At 42.9% G+C, this 12161-nt stretch overlaps 1 protein-coding gene across 5 annotated transcripts in view; it reads left to right on the top strand.

Moving 5' to 3' along the window:
* COL16A1 (collagen type XVI alpha 1 chain) overlaps positions 1 to 12161 on the top strand; it is a 950832-nt gene that overhangs the window by 500381 nt on the left and 438290 nt on the right. For all 5 annotated transcript variants that reach the window (XM_078680648.1, XM_078680645.1, XM_078680647.1 and 2 more), the window contains exon 12: positions 8053 to 8115. In XM_078680648.1, the coding sequence (XP_078536774.1) occupies positions 8053 to 8115 (63 nt within the window). The remainder of the gene's footprint in view (positions 1 to 8052; positions 8116 to 12161) is intronic.

The following is a 12161-nucleotide window of genomic DNA, read 5'->3' as shown; positions in this document are numbered from 1 at the left end:
TCAGGAGATCTAATTCTCGCGCGGTCACGCAAATCATAAGTGCCCTCAGTAGTTTTGGGAATTGGTTACGCAGCATGTAACCCTTGTTTCTGTTGTTGCTTCCTCTGTTTTTTATTTTTCCTATTCTTTTTTGGAAAGAATAGGACGGTTGCCTTTATTGGACTGTGCCGTCTGAGTTTGCTGTTGTGCTGCTGTTTTAGCAAAAAAGCTTAAAACCCAAACTATTGCGGCCAATGGTTTTATATGTGTCTGCAAACATTTTCGGTAACTCACTGGGTTTTTTAGCATCCCGGACGAGGCGCAAAGCATTAGACCCCTGAAAGTTAACCGCATCTCCCTTTACATTTGCAAGGATGAGATCAGCAACTACGTCAAACCCTACGACAAGCCTCATTCCCAACTCAACTGCCGCCTTCGGACCATGCTCATCCTGAACACGCTTGATCACGGAGGGCAGGACAGTCATAGAACTTGTGCTGAAGCACTTCGCATACACTGCTGCGAATACCTTACTCCAGTTCTCACAATCGGTTACCTCTGGTATCAAGTCTTTCTGCAAACTAATAGTGAGTATCTTGTGTTTTTCCACAGGCGGGGTATTAGGAAATACTGCTTCCAGCTGGTCAACTTTTCTCGGCAAGCCAATAAGGTAAATCATCCTTATTCGCGGGACGCTTGCCCATAACCGAATTAACCATGACGGGACTAATTAACATCCGACCTGTCCAGCTGGTTACGCCGTAACCCCAGGTGCTCCCACCTGGAGATTGAGGGAAACGTATTGGACTAAGGCCCGATGCACCCCTATTAAGGAAGTGTGCAAAATACGTAATTCATCCACTGCTACATTCATGTTGCAGGGATTCTGCTCATGCACAGAACTATGCGCAGGAAACCAGGACCTAGGTGTATTGTGGTTTACCAAAAAAACAACCTCAGAAGCCCAGAACCGCAATCCGACTAGAATTAGTCTCATTCGATCTTCGTACTACAGCGAAGCTACCAATAATTAGACAACCTAGAACATGCGACTTAGTAAACTCTCAGGAATAGTGGGAATCTAAAACCCTCTTTCATTCTAGCTCTCATTCCAGTCTACAACATGAGTAATAAGACACACGGTATAGTTTAAAATGTTTATTTTAACTAACGTGCTCTAAGATGCAGTACTTTCGCCAATACTAACAAACAGATGCATAAGAATAATACGATCAGCATTGTTACAATTACATAAAACACAAAAGGGGAAATCATATTATAAATGACAGTGGAAACCAGGGCCGGACTGGCTACCGGCAGTTTGGAATGCTGCCGAGCTGCTGGAAGATTTTACTGCAGTGGGGGCTGATTTCGTACATGGAGACCTGCGTGTACTTCGAAATAATAAAAACAAAACGAATTTCGTTTAGTACATGCAGGTCCCCATCAACGAAATTAACCCCCAGCTCAGCAGCATTCAAAACTGCCCGATAGCCAGTCCGGCCCTGTTGGAAACAGGATTATAGTGCAGTTACCACCCTCCCCATGTTAGGAGCTAGTTTTAATTCATAATAGAAGAGGACCTCTAGGCTTTCACAGGGAACCCCATACCTCCAAGATCAGTTGGAATGAATCACATCCCACAACAAGAACAGTTCCTTGATGTTGGAAAGGTTGTCTCCAAGTGCCTCCTCATGCATGCAATGCAATATTAAAAGCACCCGAGTTTGAGTTCGAGCAGCTGCGTTTTCTCTTATGTCTACGTGCGTTGGGACTGATCAACATGATTTAACAGCATACATTGGTATTCGACCTTGGACGCGATGTGCAGACTGAGGGTACAGGGCGCACCTAGGTTTCTGAAAAACAGACATTTCTAATGTGAAAGAGCACAAGCAGGTTATTTATGAGAGCCATTTAGTGTTGTGTGAAAAAGCAGAAAAATGGTGTTAAAGTATATACCTCACTTATGCTAACATAGCAATGTCTGCAGTTGATCCCTTATCCTCACTACAGTACCTCAGTGTTGTGAATACTTAGTTAACACAGCTTTATTTTCCCGCGATAGACTGCGATATGAGGAGTTGCATTAAGCTCAATTTGCGGTAAGTATCACACATTCTTGAGAATATCCCCCAGTGAGTGTAGCTTCAAAGTCAAGACCGATGTGAGAGAGGGATGCATAATGTCAGCGTTGCTCTTCAACTTAGTCATTACCTTGGTGGTGTGACGCAGAACTCAAGACCAAGCTAGAGGCATCAAATGGACCTTATTCTTTACACTGGAGGACCTTGACTATGCACATGACCTTGCCTAGCTCTCTCATATACACCAGCATATACAAGAGAAGGCATCTGACCGCAACATCTATGTACAAGCGGGCCTGAAGATCAACACGCAGAAATCAGAAGTTAAGCCACTCAACATCCCAGACCCTTTACCAATCAAGGTAAGTGGATAGGACCTAGCCATGATGGAAGAGTTCTCCCGCCTAGTCAGCACTAACAGACATGATGAAGGGGCAGGTAATGCTCAACAATGTGAGGAGGTCATCTCAGTACAGCATTAACACCAAGCTGAGGCTTCATTTATTTATTTGCAAAGTTTTATATAGCGCTGGCTAGACCCAGAGGTATCAGAGCGCTTAACATGAGAGAGCATGGACACTGTCATTATGAGAAAATGATGGAGACGGATAGGACACACCTTCAGAGGAGAACAAGACTCCATCACAAGAGCACCTCCCCACTGGACCCCAGAAGGTAAATGGAAAAGAGGCTACCCAAAGACACCTGGAGGCAAACTGTGGCAACAGAAAAGAAGATCCTGAACCACAGCTGAGGAACCATACAGAAACTTGCTCAAGCCAGACAAAAGTGGACATCCTACATGGTGCTGTAAATGCCAGTTGGCATAATGGGCATCAAGTAAGTAAGTCCTTTATTTTGCTCATTGAGGGCTACAGTTAGAAGGCATCCTTCAACAGTGTTGAAACCCACTTCCTGTGAAAAATTGGACACTGGGATGCTCTCCGACTTCTGCTTCTTATGCTGAACACTCTTGCTTTCTCGTAGCCTGGTAGTTCCATTGTAGTTCATCGTAGTCAAACCACATGCGATAAAAAAATGACGATGTTCTAACCCAATCAGTAAACAAAGAAATAAAGAAATGCAATATGAAGGGCCACACAAATTTCAAATATATTTGGTCATTTAAACTCATTGGGGCACAATTTGAAAATAATTTACCCAAATGTACCCCATCATGTTAATAATGAGTCTCTTTTGCCTCTTTTCTATGGTTTACTGTTCTTCTAATCTCCTAAAATTTTCTATGGTTAAAATTCAATTGCAGATCTTTTTCCTTACCTTCGGGAGTTCATTCAGTACTTTTGATGCCAGTAGTTAGAAAGCTGTTCTGCAAACCTGTTTATTAAACTATTTATTGATGACATCATTTGGCTATTTTGCGGAATGGAAACCCCAGGCTAATTACTAAACCAGAAAGAAGAAGGGCCTTCCTTGTATAGTGCATGCTGCGCCCAGCCTACTGTCGTAACTTTAACTTTCACAGTTGAGGGTGTAAAATGCTGGTAAGATGTGATCCGGTTTCTTCAAGTCCAGCAGAATTCTGCTCGGGCATTTTGTAAATGTTGTAATTTGTGACATGCATAACGAGACTAAAAAAGGTAAAGAAACAGTATATTCACTCAAAATCCCAACAGATGTTGAACAAAATAACAATGCTCTCAATGGACCCAAAGAACCATTTAATGTTGTCAACAAAAGGTACTAGAGAACTTAAAATTAAAAGTCTCTCTCCCTCAGTTTGCAAATGTAATCATTTCATAACTCACTTCACTTCTAAAATAACTTATTTCAGAAAAACCATCCACGTGTTGTCTGATCACAGTGCCTCTTCCAGGGTCTCTAGACTACAGGTTCAAAGACAATCAGAAATCTGGATGGATTTTGAACCAATAAATAAAGTCTACTTGTCCAAAGTTGTCAAGATCCTGAGACCAATTCGATGTTTTGATGATATACTCTCATCTAATAACAAAACTAACTTTTAGTTGTTCGATAAACTATGACAAACCCTCAATGATATCTCACTCCAAAATGTCACCTGATTAGAGATCCAAAACAAATTACTCCTATCTTAAAGAAACACAAGTCTGACCTTGATGTGCTTTAAAACAACGTCAGCCCAGTCATTAGCTTGCAATGAATGCAGGAATGTGTTGCAGACACTTATCCACCGTCCTCAAAAAGCAGAACATACCTGCCCCTTACCAATCAGGTATCCATAAACATGAAGTATGGAAACAAGCACTTCGAAAATTTTGGATGACAGATTCTCTATGATTGATAAATATCTCATATGCCGCATCATCTTCCTTGATCTGCTGTGGCACTCGTTACCATTGACCTCTGGAAATTAATCAACACTCTTGGATAGTGCATAGAAAGCACTTGATAAGATTAGGCATTATCATCTGATCCCACCTCCATTACCTGTAATGTCCCCCAAGGTTCACTTTTAGTTCCAACTATTGCACTTTAAAAACCTGCCTGTCCACACCTTAAAAATAGATGTCCCACAGTTTCCTGTGTCTGAACCCTGAAAAAATAAAATGTATTTTCCTGCACACACCAAATCGCATCATCGATAGAACACCTGGCTTTTGGACTTGCAATTTATTAGTTTATCCCCAAAAGCAGCACAAGAGGTAAAATCTTTGAGATACATGTTGGACAACTACCTTAAAAAGTCTCTTCAGGGCATATTCACAAGGCAAGTGGCGGATTGAGGCGTTAGCCTTCCAGGCTTAACGCCTCAATCCGCCACTTCAGGAACTCAGGGCTGCTCTATGTTTACAAGAACATGGTGCAGCACTGCATTTCCCACTGCGCTGGCACTACACTTAGCAGCCTAGCGCAAACACAGGCCCCCTTACACCATAGTACAAGGGTTGCTGAATGCAGGGGAAGATTGTTTATGTGCAGGAAGGTCGCCCTTCCTGCACATAAACTATCTTTAAATTCCGTTTTGTAACATCTGTGTGTGCTGCTTAATGCAAGGGGACCTTCCTGTAGATAAACAATCATTGGCCTTTTGCTTTTTTAATGTGTGCTGCACAACGCAGCACACATAACAACAGCAAAAACTAGGAGAAATGATCCATTTCTCCTACTTGCACCAGGATAAACCTGGTGTTCCTTGCTCTTAATTCTGGCGCTGCCTCCTATTTACGCCCAGCTTGTAAATATGGAACAGCGCCAGAATCAATTGGTGTTGCAGTTAACCGGCCACAGCAACACCCATTACCCTCACCTTTCCCGCCAAGTATAGCGTGAAAGCGGGCCTTATTTGCAAGGCAGCGTTAAGCCATGTTAAGTGGCTTAACACTGCCTTGTAAAGAAGGCAGAGCCCCAATCAGGTAAAAAGTGATGTTCCCATGGCATTAGGGCTTGTAAATATGCCCCTTTGCTTTTTGCATCAATTACAGAAACTCCACCATGATCAAAGTGCCTAAAATTAACTTTGAGCCCATAAAAGCAGCTCTTTGAATCTGCAGCCATGCTGGATTCTTGCACAAAACAATTCAACCACTTTACACCAGTCCCCAGAGACCCATATCGGCTCCCTTTGGAGGCCAGGGTCAAGTTTAAAACCACCTGCATTTTCTTCGATTCACTTAATGAAAACAATTGGCATGGTACCTCCACAATTTACTAAAAAATCTTCGGCGGTCTGAAAGACCTAAGGAGCAAAGACTTTTTCATGTTAAAGTAAAAAAAACACATCTGTCATCACTGGGCAGCTAGTGAATAATCTTTCACAACAAGCACTGGAATGCACCGAAGAGGACATCAGATGTAGCCAAGATTTGCTACCATTTTGAAAATAAAACTAAAAACGCATCTCGTCGATGGCATCTGAATGCTTAAAGCATTTTTTTTTACAATGTTTATTCATCTTCTCACTGATTTCACCCACATGATACTACCCAATTAACGTGTTTTATTAATATTTATTCACCTCCCCTCGGACGTCAAACTTTTTCCTGCTTTTTTGCTACGCTGAATTTTTCCTGTTCCTCAAAAGGTCTCACTTTGACCGCATCCTGTACCTTCCAGCCACACCCAAATTTTCCCTTCCTCTCACACTTTTTACCTTACCTTTACTCCAGGGGCGGCCTTAGGCATGTTTTATTAATCTTTATTCACCTCCTCTCGGACGTCAAACTTTTTCCTGCTTTTTTGCTACGCTGAATTTTTCCTGTTCCTCAAAAGGTCTCACTTTGACCGCATCCTGTACCTTCCAGCCACACCCACATTTTCCCTTCCTCTCACACTTTTTACCTTACCTTTACTCCAGGGGCGGCCTTAGGCATGTGCAAGCTGTGCACCTGCACAGGACCACCAAACCCCAGGGGCCTCCACACCAATAGATATCCTTAATATAATAATCCTGTGAGGATGGATACATATTTGCGTTGCGGCCCCTAGCAGGGATTTGGTCGCCTCCTGCTCTGTTCCACTTCCTAACACCCTGATCCCCCCCCCTCCTGAGCTCCGGGGGGCTCTGTCCCGCCCAGACCCCCTCTTAAGGGGCCCCCTACCTACGCTCCCTGCCCAGGGCCGCCATGAGCCTAGAACCGCCCCTGTTTACTGTCAGTTTGCCATACGTTTGTATTCTCTTTAGCCTTCCCTTCCTCTCTGTTCTCGTAATTTCTAAAAAGGATAACATTCTTTAAGTTCTCAGAGTTTTCCCTCACCTGCTTTGTTACTCTCGGTAATTTCTCTTCATGAACTTCCCGTTTCCAGGGCAGCACTCATGACTCCCCATTTCGTTGTTTATCCTTTCCTTCAATATTATTTACTGGCCCCAGTTTCACCTTACTAATTCAGTACTGGTGTTCAGGTTAAGAATGGTTATCTTTTCTTAATGTTTACTGTAAGTGGCATGGCTTTCTACTTAGGGGTATTTGTTAAGTGAACTGATACCACTTTAGTAATGCTGTTGATAAAAACCACTTTAGCTTCGAATCCTTGCCACTATGATTGGTCCCATCGCTAGCATTGCAGACCTGCCATTCTGAGGCCAAACTACACTGGAGGCGCTCACCGCCATTTCACTCATGTTGTCGTTGTGTACATGGTCTTCCTGATCCTGTATGAAATGACGTCACTGTCTCCACTATTCAATGCACTATAGCACCATGTCCCTCTGTGCGCTATATCAAGAATAAATAAATAATTACAAAGTTTTGGTCTATTCGAGCATTCATCAATAGACCTTGTGTGAGGATTTGTCTGTACTTTTCCAAGCCAGAGGCGCATTTCAACAGGCACTGAGTTCCTCGGCAGACTTGTAGAACCTGACACCCGAAGAATGACACAGCTGCCCATTGACACTAATTAAAAAGTATAACATCGGGAGACAACAATGAGCAATGAAGAACTTTTGCAAGAGACTGAAGTTTTTTGTCTGACTGCATAGGTGACATTCATGAAGTTTTTATTTTTTATTTTTCCTGATTTAAAAACTTCCCGCCCTGGTGACTTTAAAAAAAAACAAGTGGGTAAAAAGCTAAAAGATGAGTAGAATAAAAACACAAACCCAAATTTATGTTCTAGAATTATTCCACAAAAAATGCTTTTGCAGGAAAATAGCTTCAGTCACAGAAAATTTCACTTGCAAGCAAAGTTCTGCAGGGGTGGGATAAACTTTGTAATTTCCTAACCTTTGTCAACCATGCACCTGGGGAATTAGAATTTCAGCCCAGCCTGCATAGCTGATTGTGTAAGCATAATGATGTACATGTGTGAATACGATAGTGTGCACGAGGTACTGTTAAAGTGTTCGAGTTCAGGCTAATAGAGGGCATGTGTGTTATATGTATGTACATGTGTCAAATGGTCCTTATTCCATAGTTACCCTCTGCATGATCCTACGGAGATTTGATCTGCAGAAGGTTGACTGTTATATCTATGAGTACCACGCACCTGACCTGTGTAGTGCTGGATGCATTATCCTTATCCATGTCTTTTTCCAATTGTATAGGGCTTAAAGGGAGAGAGAGGGTTATCTGGAGGCCTTGGACTGAAGGGGGAGAAAGGAAACCGGGTGAGTAGTGTTAATCACACCCACATCTTGTTCTCTCAATGACACTGCATGCATTGTCACTAATTGGAACACATGACTTCATTTGCATGCACTATATATGACATTTAAGAACATGGACTTTCTTCTTCACAGTACTGTTCACCCAAAGGTACTTTATGAGAAGAGTCACCAAACATTTTGTGGCCACCACCCTTACCCACACACACCCTACCTTCTTGTGTTTCTGGCATGAAGTTACAGACCCCACCCAATCTTTTGCAAGACAAACACTGCCCCTTGACTATCCATTATTCTGAGGCAGAATGCCAAAGATTCCTCTTAATCTTCTGCATGACCCCTCCTGAATATAGTGCCCCCTGGCTCCATTTTAATATGGAGGCGGGATGGGACAGACCCTCCTACAAAGATGTGTCACTTGTCTTTGAGGTGCAATGTGGGGAACCATTTCTAACCTTTACCAAACTACCTCTTGCAATCATTGCCTCCTTGGACCTTTTGAGGTAGGTGGTAACAGACCCTTCAACCACTTCTTAGGATTTGGAATTTGTGCAGGGATAGTTAAATATATTTTAATTACTGTTTTGAAGCCTGCAGTTTCGCCTCAGTTTTCATGTTGCTTTCCTGTAACAGCAGTTCTCCTGCGAAGGCATCTACCCTGGATTCACGAATTTAGATTAATTCCTGTCATTGGACAGGAACCTGGAAAAACATGTTCAGAAATAATTCTTCCTTCAAAACGTTTTCTACTTTTTAATTGTTAATCAAAACTTACCCTTCAAATTGTTGGATTCTGTTGGAAAGTGGATTATTGGTAGGGGCAAATGTAGGTCTGCCACTGGCAATAAGGCCACTAACACAGTGAAGGGCTCATAGTACGTCTTAGAAAATGATTCCCATGCTCAACCCTTGGTAATGTGGCTGCGAGCAGACAGGTTTAAGTTCAAAGACAGGTATGTAAAACATTTAAAAGCACCAATTCAGTAAATAATTAAGACACAACACAAAATAAAGATCCAACACCAATTTATAAAAAAAGGTAATATTTTTTATCTTTTAAATGACACCAAAACGAAACAAAATTCACTGTAGGGAACCAGAGATATGCATTTTTAAAGATTAGTCACTTTCTAGTGCTTAGAAACCAACAGTGCCCCTTTTAGTCATTTCGTTTTCTCTGACAGGGACACAGCTTTAGAATTTATCAACACACTTGTGCAGCCTTCTCCAGCAGGCTCGGTTCAGTTAGAACTCCTTCCTGAAGTTTTGCTTGCGGGTCTCAAAGTATCCAACACACAACTCAAGGTTCTGGAATCTCCAAGAGGTCCTCGGAAGTGTGAAACTTCAATTCCACAATCCACTTGAACAAAACCCTTACAAATCCACTGGAACTCTTTGGGGGGATATCCAGGTGAACTCTTTTAACCTATAGCTTGCAGGGAGTTCACTCTTTTCTTTTGAAGCAGGTTTGATCCACGGGGCTGTAGTTTCAAATGGTGCAAAAAAGGCGCAATATTAGAGTGCTGGCCTTTGGAAATGCACATCAGAAATCTTTCAGCGCAGACCCTTCTGATTCTCTTAAGTTTCAAGCAGCAGATCTGAGAGGCTCTGCCCCTCTCAGATACTTATTCCCAGTTCTGTGGGTCAAGCAGGAGGTCACTGCTGACCAATAGGAGCAGGGACACTCCTCAAGAATATGACCACATCCTGTAGAGTGAGGCATTATTTTGTCCTAGTGTGTACCAAGTCCTCCACATTAATAATGGCTGATTTTCTAGCAGGGAGGTGAGAGCTGGCTAAACACACCCCTAGGCAGGCTACCTTTCATAAACTCTCCCCCTTGCATCTGTGCATTGCTTCCATAATCCTAGCTCTGGCTGAGGTGAAAAGTTTAGAGTTGTAAATGACACTAAGGCCTCCTCTTTGAACACCATGGTTTATGACTCCTCCCCCTGCTCTGGCATTCCTCTGTAGCAGCGCACTGCCCTCCCAGCAGAGCTGGTTAACCCCAGGGGCTCTTATCACCTTTTCAAGGCAGCCTGGCTAATCCAGTTAACCATGACCAATCAGGACAGACCACTGGAAGCCTGAATCTGGACTTACAAAGCCTTATAACTTCTTGTATGAATACTTTAGGAGAAATTCAACCATATCATATTCTTGAGTTTATTAATACCATTCGGGGGAGTCTTTGAATGGTTCTTCTAGCCCTCTCCTATCAAGAGTTATTAGTTATTAGTTAAGAACTTCCTGCTATGTTAACCTATGTGGCAGGGGATTTGCAATGGGAAAAATGACTTGGGCCATTTTTCCAGCACCAAGTCTGGAACAACTAGGGAAAGCTTTAGGGGTTCTGAATCTGTATAAATATTCCAGATCCTCCCTCCACAGTGCTCCAAGCATTAAAAACGACTTTGGGCAGCACTTTAACACAATGTGGGGAGTGAGATGTGAAATTTCCCTTAACCCAGGGCATATAAGACTCATTTTATAAGGGTCTACCTTATAAATACCTGACTTCCCATCCATGGGACACCTAGGGGAGACCCTGGGGGTTCCTAATATGCCAAAACATTGGAGGTTATCCATTTTACATGCCCCAAACCCCAAAGTCGAGTTTGAGCTAAATGTACTTTTTAAAAGCAGTCCTGCCACCAAAGGCTACTTTTAAAACTGACCTCAGGCTTCAGCAGTGCACTCATGCAGGTGTAAAAGAGCTGCTGGCCTATAAGCTGCTGGCCTATAAGCTGCCATGCCCTATCTATACTAGGGGATGATAGATAGTTTCAATCCCCCTTCCCTAATATGCACTAGGGCCCTAGGAGGTAGGTCGTGCCAATCACAGGGATACCCCATACCATAGTGTACCCTAGTGTATGTGGGTGTTTTCACTGTCTTCTAAATGTGTCTCTTTGGACATTGCACTGGCCCTGGGCCTTGTTAGGCAGAGCCCAGGGTCAGTCAGAATCAGTTACCACCAGTACCAGTCAGCAATAGGTTGAGGGGTGCCCAAGGCACAGGATGACTTTGCAACAGATTTAGAAATGACTGTCACATTAAAATCTAGGTACTGCTGGCTCTAAACATTATTGGAATCTTTATATCAAGAAAGTTGTGCATGTATTTGTGCTTATTGAGCCTAACCAATACATCTACTAAGCCATACTGTAGGCAGGTCACGACTGATACCAGGGACATATCCTGAAACTAACTGATTCATTGAGGCGTGTTGATTATTGTCCTCTCAAAAAAAACTCTCTGTGCTTTGCGGACTAGCCAATTTCATCTAATTCGTCAGAACAACATATTGTGGAATAGTTTCTTTGTATTTTTAAGGGTGTTTATAGCTCCTACTGTGAAAAGCCCTTACATCAACCAGATGCCCAATGAATGTTAGACATGAAACCGATAGGATCCCAATATGCTGCTACAATTGCAGGCGCCTGGGGAAATCAGCAATGAAGCTTTGAAAATGGAACACAGACCTTGGAATTCATCATCTCACCTACTCACTGCCAGTCATAGGAAGCACCTCGGCTTATCATGAATAGGTGCAGTTTTCAACACTACCATTTTGAATCTTTCTTTTACATGGGCACTGTTGTCCCAAAGATTCCTCGTCTTTAGAAATAGCTCCCAGATGCATGGAGACTGGATGTGGACACCTGTGCACAGCCTGTGTGAGCCAGTACTGCATGCTTCTCGCAAGCAGGTCAAATGCACCAGAGAAAGCACTGGCACCATCAGCTGCAGAGTAACCAATCTACAGCATTGCAAAAGTAGAATAAACCTTTCTTTAAAGAGGACAGGAACAATACAAAGAGATGGGATAAAGCATCTCTTAGAAACTGGGCAAGTGTAGCAGAGGCAGCGGAGATGAAAGCTTCTCTCACAAGCAAGACTGGCATAGTTTATATGGAGAGGTGCCCGAGCCTCACACTTCAGAGCTGGAGAGAACACACTAATGGCTGGCAGTGAAGTACTCATTCACGACTCCGATTCGCTGCTTGCACCTTATTTCTACCCCTCATTCACTAAGCACCAACCAT

Source organism: Lissotriton helveticus, chromosome 3_1 (genome assembly GCF_964261635.1).
Source record: "Lissotriton helveticus chromosome 3_1, aLisHel1.1, whole genome shotgun sequence".
Taxonomy (NCBI): Eukaryota; Metazoa; Chordata; class Amphibia; order Caudata; family Salamandridae; genus Lissotriton; species Lissotriton helveticus.
This window is presented reverse-complemented; position numbering and strand designations above follow the sequence as displayed.